The sequence below is a fragment of the Protomyctophum parallelum genome, assembly GCF_964188405.1.
Source record: "Protomyctophum parallelum genome assembly, chromosome: 16".
In the NCBI taxonomy this organism is placed as follows: Eukaryota; Metazoa; Chordata; class Actinopteri; order Myctophiformes; family Myctophidae; genus Protomyctophum; species Protomyctophum parallelum.
The window spans coordinates 25,968,483-25,980,354 of NC_139711.1; the positions used below are offsets into that span (position 1 = coordinate 25,968,483).

An 11,872-nucleotide genomic window follows, 5' to 3' on the forward strand; every position below is an offset into this window, starting at 1 on the left:
TGTAGATTTGTATATACTAGACCTGTACGTGCCTGTCGCAGTTTTTCTTTCTTCTGTGTACACCAAATCTACAAGCTCATAATGCATTGCGTTGTGAAGGGCTGTGAGCTTGTAGATCGAAACATCCACCCCACCAAGTGGATAATTGTTTAAGAAAATGTCCCCTACTCTGTTTAAAAGAGTAAATAAATGTATCCCATCTCTTATTGCTCTTATTGAAGGCCCTATTTGATTCTATCCCCCCCCCCCCCCCCCCCCATGCAGCTACAGTCTAACCGGAGGGAATGGTCAGTTCTCCATCAACCCAGCAACCGGGCAGATCATCACCAGCTCGCTGCTCGACCGTGAAGCCAGAGCTAATTACCAGCTGCTGGTGGTGGCAACAGACGGAGGACTGCCCCAGGCCATGTCCAGCTCTGCCACCGTGTCCGTGACAGTGACCGACATCAATGACAACCCTCCCCGCTTCCACCACCATCCCTACGTCACTCACATCTCCGCCTCCACTTCAGCAGGTTGGTGTTCCAGCAAGACACACTTTATTTGTTCTGGAGGCAGTGATCCACTTCCTTTTTATGTTTTCCTATAATATTATAATACTTGTCCTCAACGAGAGATAAACACTGCCAAACTAGGTGCAGTATTGAGGCTTACCGTAACTTCCAATACAGATACTAGCCTGTGACAGAAATGATAATAATAAACAAACAGCTTAGATTTGGGGTATTAAGTGAAAAGTCGGATCTGTAATTTACTGCATGAGAACTGCCATGCAACTGTATAAAAGTCCCAGACTGCCGATTGGTCGTCGTCAATGTACCACGCTGCACCTAGCACTGTGGGTTTTTGCCAAACGCAATTCATTATACGGTTTTGTAATGAAAGATTCTGTGCTTTATTGACCACACACATACTGTACTATACTACAGTATATAGCATGGATGGGCAACTTTGAAGATGGAGAGGGCCACTATATTTCCACATGCATACTGTCGTAGCAAAGATAGACAATCTACATTCTACAAGCTTAAAACGTGTCGCATTGCAACGTGTTTTGAGCTTGTATATCAGCAATTTTTGCTATATTTGTATTGAGATCCTGTTATTATTCTTTGCTATTTTGTTAAAATTGTATTTAATTTCAAATGCCTTTCAAATGCCTTTAATTATAGTTATGTTAACTTTATTAACTAAATACAGATACATTGGACATTAAAAAAAGACAATAACAACAACTACAACTACTCATTAAGCTACTAATTTAGACTGAAGTAATTAAAGCGGGTCATGTTTGCATGTTTGGAATTGTAATCAATAATATCAGTATTCCAATATTAACCTGAGGGCCACATTAAGTGAAGGTGGGGGCCGCATGTGGCCCCCGGGCCGCCAGTTGACCATGTATGCTATATAGCCTACGTTTAGCCAAGCCGTGGATCTGCTACTTGGCATGCGTTTAAATCAAAGTCCTTTATAACAGCTCTCCTTCTCTCTAGTGTTCTGTGTGTATCCCTGGGCTCATATACAGCACTATTAGACAACTGGAAACCTGCCAATCAATTTACCGCTTGAACACTAGCATTGTGATGCATTGTGAGCTTGTGATAGATCGGCTATTTTCTGCAAAGATTTTTGGTGTAGAGGGGATTTGGGCCCTGGCATTGCCCCTTATCTCCGAGTATACCCACTAATAACTTTTGGGAAAAATGAACAATATACTTCATGCATATGCCAGTGGTCAAACCAATCTCAGATTGTTTTGGTCAATCCAAAGACAGACATACAGACAAACCCTGTTTAGACATTTGGCCCCTTTGTCATCGTGCAGTAAAACAATGTACTTGTCTTGTATTTTCATTTGCTTCATCATGTTAGAACTCACAACAACACAATACTCAAAAAAACCCCGTAGCTTCTGTGGTCTTTTGGTATTTTGATTGTCCATGTTCATATTCATACTGTTTTGCATAAAGAAAGGCCCCTTTGATGTTGCTCAAAAATCCTTGAAAATCAATGAATAGTGCTAAATAGATTACAATTAAAGAGAATAAAGCCTTGAACATTTTTATATTCACCCATTTATGGAGATATATTATTTCTCCAGTTACAGCATTTGATTTACCACAGTACACATTTACTCTATTTTCACACATAATGTATGCATAATTTTTGCACAGAAAACAATTGGACATGAAAAGCCATTTGCACTCAATAATGTATTCATACGATCGTCTTTTATCATTTTTAGGTTCGTTGGTGTTTGCCGTTACTGTGACCGACGAGGATGCCGGCTCCAATGCCCAGCTGCACTACTCTCTGACGGGACGCAACTCCGAGAAGTTCAAGATCGACCCGGTCCGAGGCGCCATCACGGCCAGCGAGAAGCTGATGGGAAGCTCGGAGGTCACGCTCACCGTCCGGGTGAAGGACGGCGGCGTCAATCCCAAGACGGACACGACCACGGTGACGGTGCGCTTTGTCACCGGGGGAGACTTCCCCATCATCAAAGTGAGGGATCGCGCCTTCACGTTTCCCGAGAGCCAGCCCACCAACACCGTCGTGACGACGGTGAGCGGGTCCTCGACGAGGGGCGGCTCGCTGTCCTACTACATCGCCAGTGGCAACCTGGACAACGCCTTCCACGTGGACCAGCTGACGGGCGAGCTGTCCATCAAGCACCCGCTGGACTACGAGCACATCCAGCAGTACGTGCTCTGGGTGGAGGCCAGGGACCAGGGCTTCCCGCCGTACTCCTCCTACGAGAAGGTGGAAATCAGCGTGCTGGACGTGAACGACAACCACCCGGTGTTCGACCGGGAGCCGTTTCACGCCGAGGTCCTCGAGAACCTCTCCCCGCAGCGTGCGCTGATGGTCTCCGCCGTGGACCGGGACAACGGGCCCAACGGGCAGCTGGAGTACGCCATCGTGGACGGCAACAAGGAGAGCAGCTTCAGCGTCAACCGGGCCACCGGCGAGATCCGCACCACCCGGCCTCTGGACCGCGAGAAGGTGGCACAGTACGCGCTGAAGGTCAAAGCCACCGACAGGGGCTCGTCGCCCAAAAGCACGGTGGTCAAAGTCCTGATCGGCGTGCTGGACGTGAACGACAACGCCCCCAGGTTTTCCAAAATCTTCAGCGCCACGGTGCCGGAGAACGCCCCCGTGGGCTACACGGTCACCAGGGTCACCACCACCGACGAGGACTCGGGCGCGAACGCCGTCAGCCGCTATTCGATCTCGGATCCGAGCCTTCCGTTCAACATCAATCCGAACACGGGCGACATAACCATCAGCAGGCCTCTCAACAGAGAGGACACGGATCACTACATCGCCAAGGTGTCCGCCCACGACTCCGGCTGGACCGTCAGCACCGACGTCACCATATTCATCACGGACGTCAACGACAACGCCCCCAGGTTCAGCCGTCCGTCCTACTACCTGGACCACCCGGAGCTCACCGAGGTGGGCTCTCCGGTCACTCAGGTGTTTGCCACGGACCCGGACGAGGGCTTCAACGGAAAGCTGTTCTATTTCATACGATCCCAGTCGGAGTATTTCAGGATCAACTCGAGCACAGGGGAGATATTTGTGAAGCAGCAGCTGAGGTATCAGAACTCCACGGGTGCCGGTAGCGTGAACATCAATCGCCACAGCTTCATTGTGACCGCCTCTGACCGCGGTAACAAACCCCTGATGAGTGAGACCACTGTCATTATAAACATTGTGGATAGCAACGACAATCCTCCCAAGTTTGAGTCGCCGAAATATTTCACGCCTGTCACTAAAAGTGTCAAGGTTGGCACAAGACTTGTCAGGGTTGTAGCGCATGACGAGAAAGACTTTGGCCTAAATTCGGCAGTTGAGTACGTCATATCAGGAGGGAACAGCTCTAGCAAATTCAAGCTGGATAAACAGAGTGGGTGGGTGATCGTCGCCTCCCCTCTCACCTCTGACATGAATAAGGTTTTCCTCTTTGAGGTCACTGCCCGAGACAAAGGCAACCCTCCATTGTCGGCACGAACCCAAGTACGAGTGGCAGTGACGGAAGAGAATCACCACACCCCCGAGTTCTCCCAAAGCCAAATCACGGCGACAGTGCCTGAAAGCCTTGCTGTGGGAACTGCAATAAGGACCCTCTCTGCCAGAGACAAGGATAAAGAAATGAATGGCCTCATCACATACAACATCACCTCAGGGAATGACGAGGGACTGTTTGTAGTCAATAGCAAAACTGGAGTATTGTCCCTTGCTCAGCCACTTGACTTTGAGGAGAAACAACAACATGAGATTAGAGTTTCAGCCACAGATGGGGGTTGGATTGCAAAGACCAGCTACGTCACGGTGACAATTCACGTGACGGACGTTAACGACAACCCACCCGTGTTCGATCCCGACGAGTACTTCCCACTTGTGCAGGAGAACGTTCCCAGTGGCACCACTGTCGTTAAAATGAACGCCACTGACCGCGATTCGGGGGCGAATGCCGTCATGGCCTACGTGATTCAGTCGTCAGACAGTGACCTGTTTGGCATTGATCCAAACACCGGCGTCATTACCACACAGGGGTTCTTGGATTACGAGGCAAAGCAGGTTTACCATTTGACAGTGAAGGCCTTCAATGTTCCAGACGAGGAGCGCTGTAGCTTCGCCAATGTCAACATACAGCTGAAGGGAGCCAATGAATATGTGCCTCGCTTTGTCTCCAAACAGTACTACTTTGAAACGTCTGAAGCCGCTCCAAGAGGCACAGTGGTCGGGGAGGTGTTTGCCAGTGACCGGGACCAGGGAGACGACGGAGTGGTTTACTACCTCATTTTTGGGAAGAGTAGAAAGAAGGGCTTCGGCATCAATAGGAAAACGGGCCAGATTTACGTCACGGGCACACTCGACCGTGAGAAAGAGGAAAAGATTTCTCTGAAGGTGCTGGCCAAGAACGCAGGAAGCATCCGAGGTGCGGATATCGATGAGGTGTTTGTGAACATCACGATACTCGATGCCAACGACCCTCCTGTCTTTACACAAGAGCTGTATGACGTTCAGATCAGCGAGGGCCTCTCCGCCGGTGGTCTGGTCACCTTTGTGAGCGCCGACGATTCTGACTCCGTCCCAAGCTGGAGTAGATTCTCATACTCCATCGCTCTGGAGTCTGACAAAAATGTTTTCGCAATCAACCCCCAAACTGGCCAAGTGTCCGTCTCTGCAGAGCTAGACAGAGAGACAATACCTGTATATAATCTGACTATCCTCGCTGTGGACACTGGCTCACCATCAGCTACCGGCAGCGCCACATTGATCGTGAACCTTGAAGACATCAACGACAACGGTCCAACTTTGACAACTGCCACCGCAGAGGTCATGGAGAACCAGAGGGCGGGAACTGCGGTCACAACTCTGGCGGCGTCTGACCCGGATCTGCCACCCAATCAGGGTCCGTTCACATATAGCCTCCTCAACACTGGATCCTCCAACAGCTACTTCAGCCTCAGTTCATCCGGAGTGTTGACCACCAGCCGAGAGATCGACAGGGAACAGATCAGCGACTTCTACCTCTCCGTAGTGATCAAGGACTCTGGTGTTCCTCAAATGTCTTCCACGGGAACGGTTCACGTCACGGTCAACGACGAGAACGACAACCCCTCGGAGCCCAGGTCCATGGAGATCTTTGTCCATTACTTTGGGAACATGTTCCCCGGAGGTTCCCTAGGGGTGGTAAAACCCCAAGACCCCGACAGCCAGGACAGGTTCCACTGCTCCCTAATTCCTCCCTCCTCCGGCCTGTTCAGCATTCCGACGGGCACGTGCAACCTCAACTCCAAAGCTCGCTCCGCGGACGGAACCTTCGAGCTGACCATCCGCAGCAGCGACGGCGTCCACGGCACGGTCAGCAACACCGCCCGCGTCTTCTTCCTGGGGTACACCAATGCCACGGTGGACAACAGCATACTCATCCGGCTCCAGTCACAGAGCGTGCAGAGCTTCCTCACCGACCACTACCTCAGCTTCTTGCGCATCGCCAACTCTCAGCTGGCGGGCATGGGCACGGGCGTGCTGCTGTACGGCGCGTTCGAGTCGAACAACCGGACGTTCCTGACGGTGGCGGTGAAGCGCGGCGGCCACGGGCAGTACGTCAGCCCCAGTGGCGTGGCGACGTTCTTCCAGAGCATCAGAGACATCCTGCACAGACAGAGCGGCGTGCACATAGACGCGGTGGACCACGACCCGTGCACACGTAACCCCTGCCAGAACGGAGGCAGCTGCAAGCGGCGTCTCAGCGTCGGGCCAGACATGAAGACAGAGGAAAGTGTCCCCGTGATCCTGGTCTCCAACCATCCCCTGCAGCCCTACGCGTGCAGCTGCCGGCCGGGATACGCCGGGGCTCTGTGCGAGACGGACATCGACGAGTGCCTGCCGTCGCCCTGCCACAACGGCGGGACTTGCCATAATCTGGTGGGGGGCTTCTCGTGCACCTGCCCCGAGGGTTTCACAGGGATGGCCTGTGAGAGGGACATCAACGAATGTCTGTCCAACCCCTGCAAGAACGGGGCGCTCTGCCAGAACTACCCAGGTGGCTTCAACTGCCTCTGCAAATCAGGATTTTCAGGTAGGCCTACTACTGCATACCAATCCATACGCACGCACACACACACACACACACACACACACACACACACACACACAGGCACGCATGCGCATGCATGCACGCACGCACGTGCGGGCGGGCGCACGCACACACACACACACGCACACACACACGCAGTATTGCGACTGTTATTAATCCAAAGTAAATATTTTCCTCTAAGCATTTTCAAGACGTGTCGTAACCTGAGCATACCAGCATAGCTGCCAAACGCAGTTTGGTTTTAGGATTACTAGTTGGGGGGGGGTATCAGCTGTGATGCGATCAGCCTGCCCTGTTTACTTTAATAAAAACGATGATACTACAGAGCTAACCCTAGGCAGGGCCTTAACATAGACTCTGTTCTCCACGGTTCACTAGTATCACATTTCTTCGTATGCCCTCGATAGACGCTGCGTGCAATTTTGACCACACACAGCAACCTTTTATTATTTGACTGCGTGCAGAACAGGTTTCTTTCTCAAGGGTTTACTTATTTGGCCACATATTGAATCATTTGCCAAATCAGCGGTAGTATAAATGAATTAGACTTATAGGTATGGAATGCTGGGAGTTAAATCACTCCTGTTGATATATGCACTGTAATATTACTCTTAATAAGGCTGGGAGAGCTTTTTTCTTCTTTTTTTTTTTGGGTATCATGAGAAGCAGTCATTTTGACTCCTGCCTGTTGTTTGGTCTGCCAATGACGGCAGCATTCGAAAGACATTTCAGAAATGGAACCCCCCTAACAGGCCGATTTGCTTCATGTCCAACTCATTAGTGTCCGCTTTTATTACGACGATGAAAAATGACCATAAACCTTTGGGATTTCATCAAGACAAACGAGGCTCCGCTAGAAGAATTGCACCTATTGACTTACAGTAGTTTTCATGCCCCCAATTTGAACCACCAGCTTCCTGTTTTTCCTGCCCCGGTTTTGGCACCGATATCTGTCTCCATTAAAGCTACTTTTCCCTAGATTTAGAGCCCACGATACCTAGTACTATACTCAAGCGGTTGCCATTGTTGTGAAACTGTTACAGTTCTAAGTAAATGTACTTTCCACCACTGGTTCTGTCTATAACTGTCCATAGTGACACAGTCCTTATCGTTATATGTCTGTATGTCTGCGTTAACACCCCATTAATCATTTTAGAATGTTTACTTTTCCACGTGAGAATGACAGGATTTCACATTTACATGCACATTTGAACTGTTTTTTTATCTTTTACATTGCAAAAATATTCAAAGGCCATTTCATCTGGTATTAAGCAAAAACTAAAACTAAACCGGGAAAAAACCCTGTTATTCTTCAAAATAAGTAAAAACTGAGGTATACAGTTACATCTTGGGCCTCATATTGGGTTACATAGTGCAAAAAAGAAATAAGCTTTCTAATTACCAGATGGTATCATCACCTCAAATGAGGCTGAGAAACAAGAAACTTATCTCACCTTGTTGCCATATTCTTTTCCACTCAAACAAAAAAATACGATTTTAAGACTCAATCCTGGATTAAATGATGTGTTGAGATGCGTGTATGTACAGTGTGTTTCTTCTAAGGCCGAGGTGATGAAAGGCCTTCGTGTCTGGGGCTGTGGGGAAATTCCCCTCAGAGCATGACCCCGTCGGTCCTCATGGTGTTTTCCCTGTGTCGCCTGCCACCTCATCTGTTTCAATTTGTGTTGTTTTGTGAACCCAGGCAAAACGTGTGATTCCATCATCAATCACTGTGAGTGTAACCCATGTTTTAATGGCGGCTCCTGTCAGAATCGGGTGGATGGATATTATTGTCACTGTCCATTTGGTGAGTAGTAGTCAGAAATGGAGGGTTATCAGAAAACTTACAGTATAGATGTTGTCTGATGTTTTCTCTAGTAAAACAATGTTTCATTGACATTTGGCTTTGTGTCCCCGTGTCATCTATCGCTGCTGTAAAACGTCAGTTGCCTCGATTGTCACATGTGTGTATGTGCTTTCATGAAATATCTTAAAGGTATATTCAGTGATTTCACTTAATTCAAATATCACTTATTTTTTTGTTTTGTTGTGATAATCCTCTCTACTATAGAGTGTGCTGACCATATAAGGAGTTCCTCCCTGTCCCCAGTTAACCCCTGGGGGTCAAAAAACCTTAGGTTTCGTTTTTGGCTCTCTATCCTGATTGGATGAAAGGCTTAGGTCCCAGCCAAAAACGAAACCTAAGGTTTTTTGAGTGAAATCACTGAATATACCTTTAAATCAATTTGAAAATAAGCCTGCTTGTCCTCAAAACTTGACTTCACATGACACCAGCTATAGTTAAGGCATATTTGTAATTCTATTTCTCCGTCATGACTACTGTAACAGAAATGTCTATAGTGTATAGAGAAGACGCTCCACTATGCTGCTGTGTGTGTGGTAACTGTTAAGTCATTCACACAGCTTCCTGGCCTTCCCCGTCCCCCGTCTCATTCCTTATCCATTCGTTCCTCCTCAGGGGTGTTCGGCAAGCACTGCGAGCTCAACAGCTATGGCTTCGAGGAGCTGTCGTACATGGAGTTCCCCTCCCTGGACCCCAACAACAACTACATCTACATCAAGTTCGCCACGCTCCAGAGCAACGCGCTGCTCATGTACAACCACGACAACCAGACCGGAGACAGGGCCGAGTTCCTGGCCCTGGAGATCTTCGAGGGACGGACGCGCTTCTCCTTTAACCTGGGAAGCGGGACTTATAAACTCATGACCATGATAAAGGTCTCCGACGGACAGTTCCACACGGTCATCGCCCGCAGGGCCGGAATGGTAAGAATCATACTGTGGGTTTTTTTTTTTACTTGTTGTTTCTGGTGGTTCCCAATGCCTCAGTTGGAAAGTGGTTGGTTTAATTGTTTTAATTTGTAAAATGCCTGGGTGGGAACTGGGAATACTATATTTCATGATGGAAGGTCTTAATGGCTCTTACAGTAACGTCGAGGGAAAATTTGAATGCCTCCACATGGAGCAGGCCTGCATGGTGGACCAGGCTTCCAATAGCTGCTAGTTGTTTTTTTTAATAGCTGGAGAGCTTTGTCCAAATTTCGGGCCTTGTATTCTTTTTTTTGCACCATCAGATCATAATTAAACCCTCGAAACCACGGGTGGCTCTGTTTGAGGCTTTCATGGTTTGTAATTATATTTTACTGCTTGTTGTGATTTATAGTGTCAGGGTCCAAAACAGCTCTCTGAAAGCTGAGAGTCTGTCTCTTGTATACTCTTGAATAAGAGGCTTCTCTGTGCCAGCTCTGTCGTGGTGAGGAGGGAGGGAGAGAGAGAGAGAGAGAGAGAGAGAGAGAGAGAGAGAGAGAGAGAGAGAGAGAGAGAGAGAGAGAGAGAGAGAGAGAGAGACAGACAGACAGACAGACAGGGGAGGAAAGAAGAGTAAAATAGAAAGGATGTGAGAAAGGGAAGCAGAGAGAGAGAAGGATGGAAGAGAGAGGAGGGGGGGGGGGGAGTTGCACAGAGAGAGAAAAATCGGACCAGGCCCTGTCAAAACCTTCTAGAACGAACTCTCCTTCTGGACTTCAAATCTGTCACTTCCCACTGTGCACTGGGAGGTTCCATAGGAAACTGGTAAAATCATTAAATTGTCAGTCTGGAGATAGTGCAGAGTGATTGGTTGGAAAAAGGAATACAGCACAGCACGCGTTGATGACTGTATGTGACGCTGCCCCGTGCACTGCTCTTCAAATAGAGCAGGTATATGCGAATCGGGAGGAATATTAGTGGGGGCACGCGTTAGACATCCCGCTAGTCCGACTACGTGGCCGGTTAATACTCACCCATGGCTTCCGCGTGCCGGCTAGGGTTAGGGGTTAGGGGATAGGGTTAGTATGGGACTCTATGGTTAGGGTTAGGGGATAGGGTTAGTATGGGACTATATGGTTAGGGTTAGGGGATAGGGTTAGTATGGGACTCTATGGTTAGGGTTAGGGGATAGGGTTAGTATGGGACTCTATGGTTAGGGTTAGGGTTAGGGGATAGGGTTAGTATGGGACTCTATGGTTAGGGTTAGGGGATAGGGTTAGTATGGGACTCTATGGTTAGGGTTAGGGGATAGGGTTAGTATGGGACTCTATGGTTAGGGTTAGGGGATAGGGTTAGTATGGGACTCTATGGTTAGGGTTAGGGGATAGGGTTAGTATGGGACTCTATGGTTAGGGTTAGGGGATAGGGTTAGTATGGGACTCTATGGTTAGGGTTAGGGGATAGGGTTAGTATGGGACGCTATGGTTAGGGTTAGGGGATAGGGTTAGTATGGGACGCTATGGTTAGGGTTAGGGTTAGGGGATAGGGTTAGTATGGGACTCTATGGTTAGGGTTAGGGGATAGGGTTAGTATGGGACGCTATGGTTAGGGTTAGGGGATAGGGTTAGTATGGGACGCTATGGTTAGGGTTAGGGTTAGGGGATAGGTTTCTGGTTGAAGGACTTCAGTGTTTTGTACCATACAATTGTATGTAAGTACAAAACAAAGAATGTTTGCTTTCGCCGTCTTTGTTGAAGAAGAGTCTGGGCAATTATGTTTTAGTTCCTTTTATGTCAGTGTTCATTTTTGGTTGGCTAAAACTAGACTAAAGCTAAATAGTTTAAGTAGCCTAGGTAGGCCTAATGTTCAGTGGTGTGTTCAAAGAGTTTTAATCAGAATTTGCTACTATACAAGTAACCCCAAGTCTATGTTGCTAAAATACTTTTAGTTTTACTGTAGGCTAATTACTAAAAGTTTCTAGTCGATGAGGCTAAATCTAGTAACCTCTGAGGTTACTGGAGGTCAGATGTTAAAGTGTGATCACCTTTGAAGGGATATGTTCATTTATAGCCCTTAAAGGGATAGTTCAGATTTTGTTGTATTAATTGATTTCCCGAGACCCGTGGTGGGAGTTCTGCTCTGGTTTTGGTGAGATATTAAGTAGTTCCGGTCATTTTGTGGGGGGCCACGCAGTAAAAGTAAACTAATCCACAAAACTAACGCAATTTGTATTGTTGACCTATTTCTAAAATATTAGTGCAACTTTCGTTCATTTTTGACCCCTCTACACCCAAAAAATAGTTCCATGTGATAGATGGGTCAAAGTTGAACGAAAGTTTACTTTTATTGCGTGGCCCCAGTGCCCCCCACAAAATGACAGGAACTACTTAATACCGCCACCGAGTGGCGCGATACGAGCTTGTAGGTCTGCTATTTTTTGAAAAATCGAAGAACGACTGACATTTCTAGAATCTGATGTCAGGT

At 48.0% G+C, this 11,872-nt stretch overlaps 1 protein-coding gene across 1 annotated transcript in view; it reads left to right on the forward strand.

The window, feature by feature from the left end:
* Positions 1 to 11,872, forward strand: part of fat4 (FAT atypical cadherin 4) — a 146,421-nt gene that overhangs the window by 116,726 nt on the left and 17,823 nt on the right. The window contains exons 11-14 of the mRNA XM_083785590.1: positions 265 to 515; positions 2,249 to 6,601; positions 8,322 to 8,426; positions 9,099 to 9,406. Coding sequence (XP_083641716.1) covers positions 265 to 515; positions 2,249 to 6,601; positions 8,322 to 8,426; positions 9,099 to 9,406 — 5,017 coding nt within the window. The remainder of the gene's footprint in view (positions 1 to 264; positions 516 to 2,248; positions 6,602 to 8,321; positions 8,427 to 9,098; positions 9,407 to 11,872) is intronic.